The 19,581-nt window shown below is 41.2% G+C and overlaps 1 protein-coding gene across 1 annotated transcript in view; it reads left to right on the plus strand.

The window, feature by feature from the left end:
* The first annotated feature begins 16,790 nt into the window (after window positions 1–16,790).
* Window positions 16,791–19,581, plus strand: part of RECK (reversion inducing cysteine rich protein with kazal motifs) — an 82,367-nt gene continuing 79,576 nt past the window's right edge. The window contains exons 1-3 of the mRNA XM_049772428.1: window positions 16,791–16,796; window positions 17,881–18,045; window positions 18,339–18,603. Coding sequence (XP_049628385.1) covers window positions 16,791–16,796; window positions 17,881–18,045; window positions 18,339–18,603 — 436 coding nt within the window. The remainder of the gene's footprint in view (window positions 16,797–17,880; window positions 18,046–18,338; window positions 18,604–19,581) is intronic.

Raw genomic sequence — 19,581 nt, forward strand, 5'->3', positions numbered from 1 at the left:
TTGGTGATTATAATTATTTCCACATGTAGACTTCGAAGACTTGAGCACAAACCTCCATGTGCAGATCTTAGAGAGATCTTAGAGCTTTTGTTCTGGGAACCCTTAAACATAGATCTGTCTAGCAATTGCATATGTATGAGTCACCTCATTCCCAGATTCTGGGCGGTAATGGAGGCTCTGTTCATGGCCTATAGAATGCCAACCTATGTAGTTCATGGTGGTACAGAACTTGCATGTGTGAGAGACTGGTCTCATACCCCACCACTGCAAAAAATTAAAATCCGATTAAAATGGGGTGGGTGGGTCAAGGAACTAGAGACCACATGATTTGCACACAGGAGCACCCAGCCAGGAATAGCCCCCAGAGTGCCAGTTCTCACTCAAAACCCCCACACAACACTATTATGCAATGATTAGAACTTTTTTCGAACTTTCTAGAAGGAGAGGAAACTAAGAAAAGCAAGATATATTGTTATCCTTTTCCAGCTCAGCCTCAGTAAGATGAGGTGCTAGAACCTGCCTTACTGGGAATCTGTAATATTTGGCTCTGCTGTTGACTTGGCCACACTCTGACCTTCCTCCCCATCAGAGTTGGGTAAAGTCTCTGGCAAGAAGAAAGTAGCTCTAGCATAGTGGAAGCTGGGGCCCTTTGTGGGTGTCTCTCCTTCCTGTGTTGCCCCTCCCTGCACTGGCCTTCATTTTATAGTTGCCAGCTCATCTGATTCACTACATTAACCATGTGGTGAGAACAAGCCTTATAAATAATTAATAATGGGTGGAGTTGATTATATTACAACCCTTTGTTCCACCCCTCCCCCAACTCACCAGATATTTTTTGAATTTTCTCAGTCTGGGCATATATAGATAGGCTGTTCCATTAAGACCTTAGTTCTAGGAGCTTTACTACATCAGTGCAAATGAATTCATACTTTAGAAAACAAAAATAACAAGATACTAATTTTACCTGCACTTGTATCTGTGAATCTTTGTTATTATAGCTAAAAGAGCAAAAGTAAAGAGGCTGGGATGAAAGTGTGTTGGGCAAAAAGTGGCTTCTAGGCTGATGCTTGCCAAAGCCATGGGGCCCATTAAGATTCTCAGGGGGCCTTTAAGAGACATGGGCTGGTCCTGTTTGTTCCCAATTAAGAGGAATGTTTTGTTTCCTTGGGGAGTTAAGTCCAGGAGCCTGAGTACTGTGAAAACCCCATTAACATTCCAAATTGAATTATTGCAACAGAGCCTTCTAGGCGCCCAAAGCAAACAAGATGGCTGAGCGTTTCAGTGGGGGAGTGTGGACACAAGGAAGGTCAAACACACAGACTAGTACAGATGGGCTGTGTCAGTTTGCCTTGTCCCCACGGAGAGTGTTTCATACAGGCCAGGCAGTGTGACAACCACCACCCCATTCTGTGTCCAGTATCATTAGCTACTATTTAGCTATCTGGTACTCATTATCTGGTACTTTGCTCCATTTCTTTCCTATTCTGGGACTTGCATTTCTGTGCAAAATATAAATGCATTTATTCATTCTTCTCTTTAGATGGGGTCTGTAAAATCCATTTTCCATAGCCACTGGTTAGTGGTCTTTCTAAGTTCCTCTCCAACCCCTGTCATTCATGTTCCCCACCTCCTTTCATGAACAGAGTTTAGACTTCAAACCTTGCTCGGGCCTCTCTGAAGGAGCCTGGGAGGTAACCTTTAATTCTGGCTGCCTGTGCCTGCTGCAAAGCTGCCATCTGGTGGACGGTTCTACAAATTCCTGAAATCTGGGCTTTCCCCCAATTTGAAAGTGCTCCTGAGAGAGCAGAGGGATGCAGTTGTATGGAGGGTGATGTAGCTGTGAAAAGCTGATTGAACTCAATGGCAATGAAGTGGGACTTGAAATGCACCCCCTGAAAAGTTCTTAGGGGACTCCCACAGGGCATAAGTGGTCCCTGACATATACAAGTCCTTCAGCATCAGCAAGGGAAACAAGTTCCCTGGGACCTTCCTTGGACAGATCTCTAAGGTGTGTTACATTTAACAAGTGCTTCAGCTTCTTCACCTGGCGGTTCAGAGTAGTGGGTGCTTTCATGCCAGACCAAAGCCAGTCATTATATTCGTAAAAGTTAACAGAAAAAGTCAGTTCAGACGTTAGAGATGGAAATAATTTCTCAATATGCCTATGCAAGTGTAAATGAAATGGGAACAAACATAATTCCATGCATGACAAGCTGAGCCAGGAAAAAGCTGAGTGTTGTGAGAATTGAAAGGAAGGCAAGCAACTGTCCAGGGGTCTGGAAAAAGAAATGCAATTAAAATCCCTTATTGTCTAAGGTGGAATATCTAAACTAGTAACAAATAGAAAAATGTTTTTAATATGCATATTCCTGGGTTGTGCTCCCAAAGATTCAAATGCCACTATGCCTGAGCCAACATCAGGAGGAAACTTCAGCTTAGAAGCAAAGTTATTTAGTGTTTTTAATTACCCACAAATATTCTAGTCATCTACATAAAAGCATAGTGAAAACAATTGAATAATACAAAGATCTTTTGAAGTGTCTGGTTTTTCACCACAAGTTGAGCTTATTACAAAGTAACTGAACTGTGCCCACTGATTTTTGTTTAAATATTGTTAAGTCATTGACTCTTAGAATTAACAGAAAAATTATTGCAACAATAAAAATGTGGGATCAGAGAAAGAGTAGAGGTAGGGCATTTGTCTCACATATGATTGATTAAGGTTTGATCCATTGCACTCCATAAAGTTCCCTGAGCACTGCCAGGAGTGATCCGTGAGCACAGAACTGAGAGTAAGGCCTTAGCACAGCCAGGTGTGACAGAAAAAAATGAAAATTTAATTAACTTTGCTTGAAGAAATTGCTTTTTAATAAGTAGTGGTACAGTTACAATATTCAACAACTGAGTAAAGTTGAATTCATCCCTGTGCTTTGATTCACACACCGCACTATATGCTGCCACAAAGTTCAGATGGATTAGAATTAAACAAACACAGCCATGATTACAAAAAGAGAGGAAGAAAAGAGAGAGATCAGAATGACATATTTATTCCAGCTGTGGAATGAGACAACACTTCATTATTTTCTAAAAGAAATAAGGAATCAGAATTAAAATAAACATGTCCAAACATATATTGAAAAACTTTGGAATTAGAAAATATGATCAAAGGATCTCCCATGAGAAGTTTGTCAAGTTCAATAAGTGTTTGGTTTGGGTTTCGGGTTTTTATTGTTACTGCTGTTGTTGTTTTGGATTTTTGGCCATCCCCTGGATGTAAGTCCTTAGGACTTACTTTTGGTGCTATAAGTGCTCAGGGGTCACTGCTAGAGATGCTCAGAGAATCACACATGGTGCCAGAGATTGAACCTGGATTGACTGCATGCCAGGCAAGCACTTTATCTGCTGTATCCTCTCTCCTGCCTCTGCTTTGAGATTTTTTTTAAAAATATACATATATAAAATAACTTAAAATCAAATATATTATTTAGAATGTATGTGTAATACTTAGCTATTATAATATAAATATTATATAATTTAATATGTAGTAAAACAAGACACATACAAACTTGTTACATTTTACTTTGTGAGGGCACACTCTAAAGGACACCCTCAGGGTACAATTGAGTTCCTCAGAGAACTCGTAGCAGTGCTCAGAGGGTCCATGTAGTACCAGGAGTTGAACCCAAGTTTTCTTCATACAAAGTATGATGCTCCAGTCCTTTGAACCATCTCCTTGGTCCACACTTTACTTTTGGCACACTAGAAATCACTACCCCCTTACCAAGTGTTAGTGAATTGACCCCCTTTTTTTCTGGGGTCACCCCTAGCAGCACTCAGAGGTCATTCCTAACACTGTATTCAGAAAGTACTCCTGGTAGTCTAGGGGACCATAAGGAATGCTGAAGATTGAACCCAGGTCAGCTGAATACAAACAAATGCTCTACCTACTATGCTATCGCTCTAACCCTAAGAATTGATCCCCTTTTGAGTCGACCTGGGAATATCTTTTTTTCTACCATCTCTGTCAATGTATTTTATCTTATTTAAATGTGTCCTTGATTATAAAAATGTGTAGTTCTGTGCTGATCTTTTCTTTACTCCCAGATTAAGCACATCTGCTTGAATATGCTCATTTGCTAGTACCAAGGAGTATACAAGTGGACTGTTCTCAATTAAACATTGAGCAAGTCTAAGAATCATCTGCTTTGTGCATGTTCTCAATGTGGTGTCATAGCCAGTTGCACAATCACAGTGAATATATATTGGTCATGTAGTAATAATGCCACATAATAAATAGTATTGGTCTGAATCATGAACTTAGGGTATTAGTTCTCTGATTTTATACATATGATAAGTTAACTTACTCTTTTATATTTATTCTGTTTTTGCTTTTTGTTTGTTTCTTGGGCCACAACCAGGGGTACTCAGCGGTTACTCCTGGCTCTGGGCTCAGAATCACTCCTGGCAGGCTTGGGGGGGATGCCGAAGATTGAGCCCGGATCAGCCGTGTGCAAGGCAAATGCCTACCCTCTGTGCTATCACTCCGACCCTGTTAACTTTCTCTTTTATTTTTCTTTTTTTTTGTGGGGGAGGGTTCGTCCACACCCAGTGATACTCAGGGGCCACTCCTGGCTATGTGCTCAGAAATAACTCCTGGCTGGGGCTGGAGAGATAGCACAGCAGTAGGGTGTTTGCCTTGCATACAGATGGAAGGTGGTTCGAATCCCAGCATCCCATATAGTCCCCTGAGCCCGCCAGGAGTTTATTTCTGAGCAAAGAGCCAGGAGTAATCCATGAGCACTGCCGGGTGTGACCCAAAAGAAAGAAAGAAATTGCTCCTGGCTTGGGGAAAGTTAACTTACTCTTTTTTTTTTAAAGTTAAGTTACTATTAAGGCTAAATTATCAAGTCTTATTATGAATCACCTTTAAAAGCTGTTTGCTATCTAACTGGCATTTTTATTTGTATATTTTATTTTATTGGTTTCCTTTTATGGTTGCTTTTGGGTCGCACCTGGCAGCTCTCAGGGTTTGCTCTTGGCTTTGTGTTCAGGGATAACTCCTGATCATGCTCAAGGAACCATATGGGGTGCCAGGAATTGAATCAAGGTCAGCTTTGTTCTGCTGACTGTTGAGTAGAAAGAACAGAAAAGTCACTGTATATACTTACTTTCAACACATGAGCAAACTTTTCCACCATCAGTGCTTGCATGTAAGGGTCTTTGCTACAATGACTGTACAACACAACTTACATTGGAGTTCACTCTTGGTGTTGTACATTGTATGAGTTTGGACAAGTATATGATAACATGGACCTATTATTCTAATATTGACCAGAATGGTGTTATTACTGAAGAACCCTTTGTGCTCTGCCTTTTTCCTCCTTTCCTCAAGCAAACAATACTTTTTTGTTAGCTCAAAATCCCTACTTGCTATACTATCTCGATGACTCCTTTATTGCCTCTCCCCCAGACTACCATGTAATTGAAGTCATACAGTAGTATATGACTTTTCAAATTCACTTCTTCATTTAGTAATGTACTTTCAAGCTGACTCTATGTCTTTATATACTTGATAACATTTTTTTTAGGGCTAAAGAAATTTCATTTTCTACATGGACCACAGTTTATTTGTTTATATATAGAAGGATATCTTGACTGCTTTCAGTTTTGTAAATTGTGAACAAGGCTTCTATAAGTACACATGTGCAGAATTTAATATGGATATATTTTCATGAATCAAAATGAAAATAAAAATTTCTCAGTACTCCTTTTTCAAACTACCATCTTAATTCTGTCAAAAACAAATTGTCAAAAACACTTTGACAATGCATGGTCAGCTATTTCAAAAAATATAGTCCTAGGCTAAGGAACAATTCAACAAGCTGAACATATACTTTGCATGCAAAAGATCTAGGTACAATCCCTAGCACCACATGGTTCCCTGAGCACAACCAGTAGTGACCCCTGAATATCCTTTCTACATCACCATGTGTGGTTCAAACACAAACCAAAACAAACCAAAAGCCCATAACTCTTTGTAAGTACTCATCTATATGAATTAGAATTTTTTTCTACATTTGGAAACTAAAACTAAAACTACAAACAAAAATGAATTTAAAGCTGAAACTGATAGAACTACCGAAGTTATTCATAATTCCGTATTTTTATTCATTAAAAATCTCTGAATTATTACTCATTATCTGTGAACCAATTTATAAATTTGAACTTATAAAATAATTGCAGTGATAAACCACAGCCTTATTTTCTATTCTATATAAAAGAACATTTTAAGGTTTCATTTGGGGTTTTGGGCCACACCTGGCAGTGCTCAGGGGTTACTTCTGGCTCTAAGCTCAGCAATCACTCCTGGCAGGCTTGGGGACCATATGGGATCCTAGGATTCAAACTCTGGTTGGCCACATGCAAAGCAAATACCCTACCTGCTGTGCTATTGCTGTTCTAGCCTCTAAAATGTTGAAAGATTTTGTTGGAATAGAGAAACCACTGCTAAATAATATTTTTGATGATTTAAAGTTTGGAAATTATTAAATAAATAGCAAAGAATCAAATACAATGGAGACAATGTCATACTTCCATACTCTCCTCTTTAGAAGGCACATGCATAAAATGCCAATTTGGGGCAATAGGGGCTGAGGGGTGAATTTGGACCTCATCGGACTTGGTTCAGGGATCATTCCTGGTAGTATTCAGGGAACCATGTGTGATACAGGACATCAAACCAGTGCCAGCTACATATAAGGCAAGTCTTAACTATGTGCTTTTTCTCCACCGCCAACACAATGTTGAATTGTATAGCATGGATATGGTGTATGCTTAGCGGGTGGGACTTCTTTTTCTTTTCTAAGATCTCACTTGGTGATTGGGGGCACTAGGTCTGCTCCAAGGTACAGGAATTCGTTGAACTCCAAAGCTGGACTTCAGTTCTTAAATGAATAATGAACCTGAGAACAATTAGCAAATTCCTCTGGGTAGTTGCTTCCAAGCAACAATTTCTAGAAAGGTGTTATGAGCCTAGCTAGCTGTCATTGTGAGCCCACTTCTTGCAGAATGACTTTAGCTGACACTTGAGCAAGATCTCGGTCTATTCATGGCTTCTCCCAATCTCTTTCTTAGTTTTTAGAGAAATACACAGAGCCAATCCCACCCACTGGGAATGAAGATAGGACATCTGGTCCTCAGTTGTCATCATCAGTCCCTGTTGACACTAGCATTCTCATATGGTATTCAGTAGTACAGACCACACAAATAACAGCAACATCCTCCTTGTCCTTTGCTTGATGGTTGATTTTGCTTTAGTTTTATTTGGGGTTTGGGGGAGGAAATGTCACAACAGCCATGCTCAGGGGCTACTTTCAGCATAATTTCGAAGAGTCCCTGCTAGAGGGATGCAAAGGAGGCCTGAGGATTGAACCCAGACCTCCTTCCTGGAGAGTTTATTTCTCCAGCTTGACTTATTATCTTGAAGTCTCTTTGGAGTCTCAACTCTCCTTTCTTCCTACCTTGATTTTTCCTCTTTGAAGGACATAGAATACATTCAATCTTTCTGTGGTATTCAAGCAAAAAAATAGGACATATCCATAGCCGTTTATCCTCTTCTCAGCCCATGCTATGTGCAGGGAAACTGTGAGGTAGGACCTTCCTGAGTTTCACAGGATCTGAGACTCAGATTCACTCATATTCTCACTCCCCACTCTGCGCGCACGCACACGCACACACACACACACATACACACACACATGAGAAGAGAGAGAGAGAGAGAGAGAGAGAGAGAGAGAGAGAGAGAGAGAGAGAGAGAGAGACCTGTTCTTTTGTCCAGGGATTCATCGGAATGATTGAATTTCTTGAAGAACAAATGGAAACAGGCAAACTGTTCCTGATTGATCACAGTATGCTTCCAACCCTATTATAGTTAGACACATTATATCATATAATATACAAATATGTATTTCTGCTAAGGTTCTGATACCACAAAAGATTTTGCTTTAAGGGACATTACACCCTGAACATTGACATAACGACCTGGCACCAGACCTCAGAAGAAAGGGCATAATCCATTTTCCCCTGAACCAGGGAAGCCATCCACGAAACATCCAGGCTGGTCTATAACATCACCTGGAAGCAATCCTCTACCAAGGAAGACCTACACTGCTCAGACTTCGACCTGCTCAAAAGAGACTTCCCTTAACACTGAGAAGACTTAATAACAACAACGACCTGCTTACAGGACAGGGCTCCCTGCATTGCCCTTTGATTGTGAGGTGAAAGGAGAGGATGCTCCACATCCTGACTTCAATGTAAGATATGCAGATTCCAGGATCTTTACTACAGAAACATGATACCAACAACAGAGACTGTGTGAAAAATAAAAGTGTGTTGGCACTACAGACAATGTATTGGATTGGACGATCTAGCTTGCCTGGAGCCTAGACTTGGTCTTGTGCCAGGAAACTTCAGGGGTCTGGTCTCTTTGTACTTAGGCCAAGGTTATTTCTTTCCATGTCCCTCATATTTTGGTGGGCCTATGCAAACAACAATTGCCACTCTAACACCATTTTTACTGTGCTCCTTTGACTCTAATCCTTAAAAAGAACTCACTTAAAATTTGAAGTTAACTTAAGCTAATATGCATGTATATGGAAATGTAAGAAAATACTATGCCTGTAATGTTTAAGGAGTTACGTAAGTTTTATGGCTTTAGATTGCCTTGTGTACTGTTAAGAAATATTATAATGTGTTACAATCTGGGGACTTGAGGGACAAAGTAATTGTACATGGATTCTGTCTTATTTATCTTAATGTTCTTTGGCTGAAATTTCAAAGTTAAGATATCAGCAAGGGGACTTCTGAGAATTATGTTATGGGTGATTGTCCTTCCACTGTAACTTTACCTTGTCCTCTTTCTTTGCACCCTTGTTCTCATAATTAAAAATAAAAATTAAAAAAAATATGCATGTACATGGAAATGTAAAAAATACTATACCTCTAATGTCTAAGGAGTTACATAAGTTTATGGCTTTAGATTGCCTTGTCTGCTGCTAAGAAATATTATAATGTATTACAATCTGGGGACTTGAGGGACAAAGTAATTGTACATGGATTCTTTTTTATTTATCTTAATGTTCTTTGGCTGAAAGTTCAAAGTTAAGATATCAGCAAGTGGGCTTATATTCTGAGAATTATGTTACGGGTGATTGTCCTTCCACTGTAACTTTACCTTGTCCTCTTTCTTTGCATCTTTGTTCTCATAATTAAAAATGAAAAGTAAAAAAAAATGATTTTGCTTTTAGAGTCACACTTGCTGTCTGGAATTTAGATGAAAGGATTATCAAAATGGCAGTCATACCCAAGGCACTGTACAGATTCAATGAAGAATATATAAAAGTGCCCATGATATTTGGGGGCACACCCAGCTCTACTCGGGGCTTACTCCTGGCTCTATGTACAGTTATCACTCCTGGTAGGGATTGGGGGACCATATGTGATCTGAATATTGGACCTGGGTTGGCTATGTGGAAGGCAAGTGCCCTACCTATAGTACTATCGCTATCAGCCCCCCATAATAATTTTTATTTCTTTTGTTTTGGGGCCACCCCTGGTGACACTCAGGGGTTACTCCTGGCTATGTGCTCAGAAATAGCTCCTGGCTTGGGGACCATATGAGATGCCGGGAGATCAACCCGCAGTCCGTTCTAGGCTAGCACGCAAGACAGGTGCCTTACAGCTTGCTCCACCACTCTGGCCCTAATCCCATGATAGTTTTTAGAAATATAGACCAAATACTGTTGAAATTTATATAAAGCAATATCCTACCCTTCACCCCCATAGCCAAAGGCATCCTAAGAAAAAAGATAGGAGAGTTCTTTCTTCTCAACTTAAAATTAGACTATAAAACTATATATAATAATCAAGACACTGTGATACTGGGAAAAGGACCTTCAAACCAGTGGGTAACATTGAGAATCCAGAGACATATCTACAGGTATATGTGACCTAATCTTTGACAAAGGAACTAAAAGTATGAAGTGGAGCAAGGAAAATCTCTTCAACAAATGGTGCTGAATGGGGCTAGAGCAATAGCACAGCGGTAGGGTGTTTGCCTTGCATGTGGCTGACATAGGACAGACCTCAGTTCGATCCTCGGTGTCTCATATGGTCTCCCAAGCCAGGAGCGATTGCATAGCCAGGAGTAACCCCTGAGAGTCACTGAGTATGGCCCAAAAACAAAACAACAACAACAACAATAATAAAATGGTGTTTAAAAATGATCAATTAGAGGTTAGTGAGAAAAAAAATGAACCCAGATCCTTTTTTAACACCATGCATAAAAGTTGATTTATAATGGATTAAATATCTTAATATCATATCTGAACCATAAATTATATTGAGTAAAACATAGGCAGAACCTTTCATGACATTAAATCTAGAGGTACCTTTAATTACTCAATCACATTAGTCAACCAAAGGCAAAAAATAGGGCTACATCAAATAAGTAAGTTTCTGCACTGCTAATGAAATGATGACTATAATTAAAAGACAACCCACAGACTTGGAGAAAATTTTTGCTCACCATTTATCTGACAGGGTTTAATATCTAAGGTTCATTTTTAAGACAAAACTGCCAAGATAACACTTGGTCAACTTTCTATTTCAAAAATCATTCCTGAATACATGAACACCTTTCTCATGTGTTTTAGTTTATTAAAGAAATAACTAGCATTATAAAATATACTAATATGTTTTGTCTGACATAGAGGCAAGCAAGGGCAGAGTGCAAGAGGTAGGGCAGAAGAGAAACTGGGAACATTGGTGGTAGAAAATGTGCACTGGTGAAGGGATGAGTGTTAGACAGTGTCTGACTGAAATTAAATTATGAACAACTTTGTAATTGTATCTCACAGTGATGCAATTAAAATGTATCAAAAATAGTCTAAAATATGCTAATATTTGTATAATTGACCCATTAAATACATATGAAACCAGATGTCATAAATTTTAGTGAAACAACTCAGAAATATTTATTCCTTGTCAAAGATGATCAGCTCATCATGATAAAATAATTTAGGTTTTTTTATTCAGAGCCAAAGTCTTATTTCCACTAAGTATTAATAGAAGCAATGTCTGGAGTCTAGTTGATTTTTGAAAAAATGAACAAAATACAATATTCTTAATAAAAAAGTTTCTTTTCCTCAGAAATTCAGTATTGCAGAAAAAAATGAAGAAAAAAGGGATTCTTCAATAAGAGTCCCTGTTCAAATGGAGTAGGAGGTCATATAATAAAGAACAGCATCAAAGTAATTGTAATGGATGAGGGGGTGATTTGGCATTTGAAAAACAATGAAACAAGCAAGGAGTGTGTAGTAGGCTGTCATTTTAAGACAATGGAGGAAGGTCTTTAACTTGAGACTTTACAAAGACTGAGAGTTATATATATCTGGGAGAAGAAAATTCCAGACAAAAGTACCTAAAATTTTGTTCAAGGATGCTGAGACTGGAGGCACTTACAACAAGTAAGGCACAGAGCAAGATGTTAGAGTCCATAAAAAAAAAAAACAAAACTAAGAATTTCAGGAAGACAAGAAGATGAAAGTGGCTTGAAAGGACAGGTCAAGGGGCTGGAAATATGTCGAGCATGCAGGAGGCACTGAGCTTGATCTCTGTTACTACATAGCCTGCTCCACACCACCCCATTCCCTGAGCCTCCAGAACATCCAAACGCAGTATGTGGCCCTCAGCTTTTCCAGAGGCAGCCTGGTGTCATCCAGCACTGCATGGAAGGTGCCTCCGAGTTACTACTTCATACTCTGCAAAGAAATAAAATTGAAAAACCATTATAATGCATTTGACTTTTTCTCTGTATGAGTTGACTTTGGACAGAGGACAGAAATGATGCAAACAAAATCACGTTTTTAAAAGATCACTGGTAGAACATGGCTGTTGAAGCACCTGGCCTGAGACCAAGAATTTAATCCACAGCATCACTTCCCACAATGGGTACAAACCCAGAGATTATGAAGTTTGTCATCTCTATAAGTTTAACAAAGTGGGTAATCTTCAGTGAGCACCATAAGCACGTGATGGCACCTCTTCTTTTCTTTTCTTTAAATACTTTTTATTAAGATCCATGTGAATTACAAGTCTTTCACAGTTATATTTAAGGTACATAGTTACAGTGAATTAGGGCAATTGCTACCACCAGAGTTGACCTTCTGACACTGTTCCCAGCTTGCATCCCATACATCCACCCTTAGCCTCCTGGACGCTAGTGTAACAAGTTCCTTTTGTGTATAGCTTGTTGTAGTTTGGGTCTCTTATTCTATTGTCATTGACTTTGGGTTGGGTATTTAGGTCTGATCATTTTTTAATTTCCACTCAATGCTCATGAGACTCCTTTGCCTCTTGTGGTACCTCAAAAAGTAGTATCATCTACTTTTTTTAGGAAGACATAGAAATATGAGGAGAACAAGATGATTTATGTTCTATGATTCTATAAAGAAGAAGAAGAAGAGAAGAAGAAGAGGAGGAAGAGAAAGAAGAAAAAGAAGGAGGAAGAGAAAGAGGAAGAGGAGGAGGAGGAGGAAGTGGAGGAGGAGAGCAGGAGGCCCTATCTAGAAGCTATAGATATAAATTTAAAAGAAGAAAAAAAGAAAAAGCAAGAAAGGAGGGGGCTGGTGTGGCAAGGTTTTTGTTTTATGAGGTTTTTTTGGTTTGTTTTTTGCATAGACACAGTAAGTATTGGGTAAATTAGAAAGGAAATTTCCTTGGCCTAAGAGATACAGGGTGTCTCCACCATTGAAACATACTGTCATGAGACCAAGTACAGGCTCCGGACATGTTCTTTGTTGAAATGTTCTGCTCAGTTGTGGTTGTCAAAGTCAGTTCTCTGTAATTAGAGATCTTGGTTTTTACATAGACCTAGGATGAAGTCTAGGGTAGAGTCTTTCTTTATAGTTCCAGATGTTCTGCTCAGTCACAGTTGTTATAGTCAGTCTTTGTATTTAGTGATCTTTGTTTTTCCACAGATCAAAGGATGGAGTGTCTTCTTATTTCATCTCACTGTTAGGTGATGAAGTAGGGCAACCTGCCCTTAGATTAAGTTGTTGCTGTTTCCTCATCGACAGAATGTCATATAAACCTACCCTGGGCAGTTGGTACCAGAGAGGTATTAGAAACTCCCTGGGGGTAGGGGTAGTTTACTTCCTGGTGCTGCTGCAGGGAACAATGCCAGTTCTAAGTTTGGGATCCAGGTTTTGGGGTTGAATGGTCAATGTTCAATCACATGAGGTCTAAGTCAAGACCCTATGACATATGTTCAAGGTGGAAGGTGCCCCTGTATTATAAAATTTATGGGTTCTTATCCCTAGCAGTTAAGAACTTAATTTCTATACATAAGAATTTCCCATTTTAGTGTGCCTATGCAAAAAAGGAACGTTACCATATAATATTGTTGGTACATTTGGGGATAAAAATGACAAGCTATACAATCACTGTGCCCTTGTTTTGACCTCAGCTTTTATCCTAAGCAAGACTTTTCTACTAGAATTTCATACTAAGCAGAACCAAAACAAGCAAAAAATACAATTAAAAAACGGGATGGATGGAGCTACCTTTATATTTGGAAATAAACACACTAAGATGTATAACTATTAAGGAATTAAACATTCCAAGAAAATATAGATAACCCCATTAAGTCTTTTGAGATAGTCTTGGGGGGGGGGAATGAGATCCAAGGCACATTTTCATCCCACACTGTAGTCTTATTGAGTCTGAGAAATAGTTTGCAGCAGTAAGGAATCAGGTAGTGTCCTCGAGCTGCACCCCTTATTTTCAACATCAGCAGCAAGGGGAAGGAAAGCAGGAAAATTAAAATAAAACATAATAGATAAATGAACAAAAGGATCACCATAACTGACTGTAAGAAGTATAGGATAAAGGAAGAAGACTCATGTGTAATATTGTAGGCAATATTCACTTGTGAATTTTCAGAAGATGCTGCTAAAAGTAGCTGTCATAAATTCTGATGATTCCTATACATGGATGTACACGGAATCTATTATGCTGAGTGAAATAAATCAGAGAGAGAGAGAAAAACGCAGAATGGTCTCACTCATCTATGGGTTTTAAGAAAAATGAAAGACACCCTTGTAATAATAATTTTCAGACACAAAAGAGAAAAGAGCTGGAAGTTCCAGCTCACCTCAGGAAGCTCACCACAAAGAGTGATGAGTTTAATTAGGGAAATAACTACATTTTGAACTGTCCTAATAATGAAAATGTATGAGGAAAATGGAGAGCCTGTCTAGAGTACAGGCGGGGGTCGGGTGGGGCGAAGGGAGACTTGGAACATTGGTGATGGGAATGTTGCACTGGTGATGGGTGGTGTTCTTTACATGACTGAAACCCAAACACAATCATGTATGTAATTAAGGTGTTTAAATAAATTTTAAAAATTTTATTAAAAAAAAATTCTGATGAAATAGTCATCATAATTTTCCTATATTTAATGTAATTTTATGCCCTTCAGCTGATTTTAGTATTTTATCTTAAATGTCTAACAATTTGGCTCATAGGTTGAAGTTTCTTGTATCTACCCTGTTTGGAGTTCTAAGAGTGGTGAGTGCAGGGCCGGAGAGATAGCATAGAGGTAAGGCATTTGCCTTGCATGCAGAAGGTCGGTGGTTTGAATTCCGGCATCCCATATGGTCCCCCGAGCCTGCCAGGAGCGATTTCTGAGCGTAGAGCCAGGAGTAACCCCTGAGCACTGCCTGCTGTAACCCAAAAGCAAAAAAAAAAAAAAAAAAAAACAAAAACAAAACAAAACAAAAAGAGTGGTGAGTGCAGTTAGAGAAATAACTACACTGACAACTATCATAGCAATGTGAATGAATGAGGGAAGTAGAAAGCCTGTAGTACAGGCGGGGGTTGGGTGGGGAGGAGGGAGAATTGGAACATTGCTGATGGGAATGTTGCACTGGTGAAGGGGGTGTTCTTTACATGACTGAAACCCAACTACAATCATATTTGTAATCAAAGTGTTTAAATAAAAATATAAAAATAATATAAAAAACATAAAAAATGTTTTTTATCAAATTTGGGGAATTTCAGTTACTATGTTTTCCATTTTGTTCTGCCCCTTCTTTTCTTTATCTTTCTAGAATTCTAATTATGCATTCTGATTATCCTACAAATTACCCCAGATCAGTTCATTTACTAATAATTTTTCCCTCCTTCCACTGTTTTATTTGGTCATATCCAGCGGTGCTCAGTGATTATTCCTGGCTCTTCACTCAGAAATTACTCCTGTGAATCATATGGGATACCAGGGATCAAACCTGTGTCAGCCATGTGTAAGGCAAATGACCTCCCTACTGTGCTATCATTTTGACTTTTCATGAGTAATATTTTGTTGAGCTACCTTCAAGTTTGGTAATTCTGCTTAAATTCATATATTGCACTTTATTTATAGATCTATAATTTTCTTTTGGTCCTATTTTCATAGATTCCATTTTAGCATCCATTCCTTAGCAGTAGGAAACATGCTCTTCTAATGGAGTATTTCTATTTCCAGCAAAAAGTACAATTTTATAAGATCAGATTAATAGTACAATGGGTAAGGTGCTTGTCTTGCATGGGGACTGCTCAGGCTCAACCCCCAGCATCTATTTAATTCCCTAATGTGATCCCAGAGCAGAGTCAGGTGTGAACACCCCCCAAATGTGGAACTTCACAAGAGGTGAAAAAAATATGGAGAAATGTAATCAGTAATAAGGATTAAATGCAATCTGTAGGAAACATTTCTCAGCTCACCCAGAGGTTGGAATTAGAAAACCAAGAGTTTGAAGACCACAGAGTTTTGTTAATGAAGTGAAGTGAAGACTGAATTAAGGAACCCCTTAAGATCCTGCTCTTTCTACTATATATATACTATAATATACTATATATATATTTCTACTATATTGCATTGCTCGTCTCTGTCTGGGGAAAGCTAACTGCTTCTGGAGGTCTGCATTCCATTAAAATCTCCAGATCCTGTTTATTTTGTACACACCCCTCACAGGAAGGCCAAAGGACCAAACAATAGGTCAGAGAGTGTTTGAACAAGAAGGACCTCAATCTCCTTATTTCCCAACTTTGCCAAAGATATACAATTTGAATTATCTCAACTTAGATGCTGGTCATTCTTCTAACAAGGCTGTCCCAGTTAACCATTAGGATGCTAAAGAAATTTTATCTACTACCCAGGCCACTGAGTCTCACCAGCATAACTACATTGATTCACTGATCTAGAAGAACCTGGAAATAAAATTATTTCTAACTCTATCACTGAAAGATATCCAAGTACTCAAGTATTTACTTTGCACGTAAGACTGCAGCTGTCATTGCTGCGAGTCAGAGTTGAATTCAAGCTCTCTGGTTATTGAAAAACTGAGAATCCTTTAACCTCAATCAGTAAGCTCTTTGTCTTTTTCTTCAGATTCTTCTTCAAGGTCATGATTCTGGGAGATGAGAAGGGTGAATGGTCCTTCCTTTGGGGACTATTACCAGTTGTATTGTGTGTCTCCAATGGAATATTGTTCATTTGTAAGAAAAAGTGAAACTTAGCATTTTACTCCAGTAAAACTAAAATTGAGCTTGTTATATAAAGTGAAATAAACCAGGAGAAGATAAATACCAGTTGATCTCATTCATATATGGTATATAAAGATCTAAGCAAGGAAATAAACAAAACCCTGAGTATAGAAACCCTTGGATTCTGATGACATACTCAGGTTATGGAGGTATGGGGGGAGATAATAGGGAAAATCAAGGGCTGGAGCTATAGCATAGTGAGCAGGGCGTTTGCCTTGCATGTGGCCAACCCTGGTTCGAGCCCCAGCATCCCATGTGGTTCCCCAAGTCCACTAGGAGTGATTCCTGAGTGCAGAGCCAGGAGTAACCTCTGGGCACCACCGAGTATGGCCCAAAAACAAAAAAAAAAGGGGGGGGATCAGAAGGGACCCAGTGGCAGTGGGATTTTAGCACCTTAGGGGTGGATACAGAGTAATATGTATACCAAAAACATAAACATATTACAATGTTACCTTAATATTCATCTATTATCATATCAAAAAGTATACTTCTCCAACTCCCCAAAATTAAGGTGTTGAATTTCTTTGTGTGTGTGTGTGTGTGTGTGTGTGTGTGTGTGGTTTTTTTTGGGTCACACCCGGCAGTGCTCAGGGGTTACTCCTAGCTCCATGCTCAGAAATTGCTCCTGGCAGGCACGGGGGACCATATGGGATGCCGGGATTCGAACCAATGACCTTCTGCACGAAAGGCAAACGCCTTACCTCCATGCTATCTCTCCGGACCCATAAGGTGTTGAATTTCTAATTCCTTGTACTTTAGAGTCTAGGAACAGGGTCATTGTAAACAGAGTCAGTTGAAATGGAATTAAAATGAATAGGGTGAGTTCCTAAATCAGTTATCGGTGTTTTAATAAGAGCAAATTTGGCGTCACTAAGTGCAATAATCCAGGTGAACCTGTGAGCAGAAAGGTACCATACTCCTCCCCTTGCTCATCCAACTTGACTTTTGTTTTCTAATTTTTTTGTTTGTTTTTGTTTTTGTTTTTGGGCCACACCCAGCGGTGCTCAAGGGTTACTCCTGGCTGTCTGCTCAGAAATAGCTCCTGGCAGGCACAGGGGACCATATGGGACACCGGGATTCGAACCAACCACCTTAGGTCCTTGATCGGCCGCTTGCAAGGCAAACACCGCTGTGCTATCTCTCCGGCCCCTAACTTGACTTTTTAAAGTATAAACTCAGTCTAATTCCAATGCCCTGATCTATAACGTCCTGTCTTGCTTTCCCTTAACTAAGAACAAGGGCCTTCCTCTTCTGCCCTCTTCCCTGGAAGAATTGGAGCTGAAAGCACATCAAAGACACTTGGAGAGTTCCTTGTGCCAAAAGGATCTGGAAGTGAAATCCGTGCCTGGGACCTGTTCAGAAGCAGCGCCCTTTTGCTTTGACCAGCGCACTTCCAAAGTGTGAGGGAAGCAGATCTGGGCAGACGAGGCGTCCAAGTGATGCCTGAAGGGAGCAAGTCCCCTAGTCCTGGGTTGGCTCAAGCTCAGAGAGCACTTCCCAAAGTGCTCAAACTGGGCCTGCCTCCCTGAGCCTCAGTGAGCCCATCAGCAATCCCTGGAGGCGGCAGTCCTTCTAGGGGTGGTTCCAGCGGCGACACCCTCTGACTCCCTGGAGGTCGGTGGAGAAGCGGACGCCCCGCTGGGCCCTAACAAAGGCCAAAGAGGGTCCCGGGACGTTCCCGCCCCCTGGAGGTTTATTTTGGGAAACGCCTTCCAGCCGAGGGGCGGGGCGTGAGCGCGAGACAGCCAATCAGAGAGCGGCCCCGAGGCTCGGGGGCGGGGCCTCGGGGAGCGGCGGCGGCTGCTGGCTGGGTCCGAGCATCCCGCCGCTCCAGCCCCGTCCGAGCCGGCTCGGCGATGGCGCCCGCGCGGGCCTCCCTGCTGCTGCCGCCGCTGCTGCTGCTGGCCGCGGCGAGGGCGGCGGGCGTGGCAGGGGCGCTGGCCCCGGGCAGCGCTGGTGAGTCTCTGTGGGAGCCGCGGGGCCGGGCAGCCCCGAGCGGCCGTGTCGGCGCTCCAAGATGGCGCGGGGCAGGGGGACGTGGGGGGACGCGCGACCCCCGAGACCCGCTCGAGTGCGATGACCTCGAGGCGCCAAGGGGGGGTCTGTGCTATGCAGCTAGGCCGGGGCGGTCAAGGCCCCCCCATCTTTGACTCTTTCTCCCGGCCTTGGACCCGGGTTCGAGGCCTGTGCTGTCCGTCTGTCAGCCAAGGGGCGCGCCCCCTCAGCCGAGACCCCCCGTGGGCTGGGTTTGGGGGCGCGGTGGGGACCCGATCCCGAGCTCCTCCACCCAGCAGTGCCCCCTCTCGGGCTCTGGCGGATAGCGGGACGGGACGCAGGCAGGCTAGAGGTGTGCGGGGAAGGCGCAGGGCCTCGAGCACCCCGAGGGAGGGAGAGGGGGTTCATCCCAACTCCGGGTGGAAGCAACCCCGAGTTCTAAGTCTAAGCTCTTGCTTGGAGTCTGGCTGGGATCATCAGCGTGTTCAGTGCCAAAACTTGTGGAGGTGCCCGCCTCGGAAGAACATGAACAACCAACCACGCCAGCTGAGCTCAAGAAGGTTGCTCGTGTTTGGCAACAACACCCTGAGGACTCAGGAATTGTGTTCGAACCTGATTTGGTAACTCGCTGTGCTGTAATTGGGTTCTGAGTTTAGCTGTCAGAGGTGCCAGAGAGATAGAATTCTAGGGTTAAGTACTTGCCTAAGGTGTTCTATGGAAGTAGCACAAACTATCCCCAAACCCCACCACCACACTCCCAATTCCCTCAAACCCTCCAAACCAAATCCCCTACATCTATTTCTACACCATCTCTTCCACCCTCAGCTTGGAGAGTGGGTTCAGAGCCAGGTACGGTGCCCAAAACCAAAAAAGGAAATCAAAAGGGTCGGAGAATGCTATTGTGTTCTGCGTTGCTGGCTACATCAGTTTACTTTGATT

The sequence above is a fragment of the Suncus etruscus genome, chromosome 1, assembly GCF_024139225.1.
Source record: "Suncus etruscus isolate mSunEtr1 chromosome 1, mSunEtr1.pri.cur, whole genome shotgun sequence".
Lineage (NCBI taxonomy): Eukaryota > Metazoa > Chordata > Mammalia > Eulipotyphla > Soricidae > Suncus > Suncus etruscus.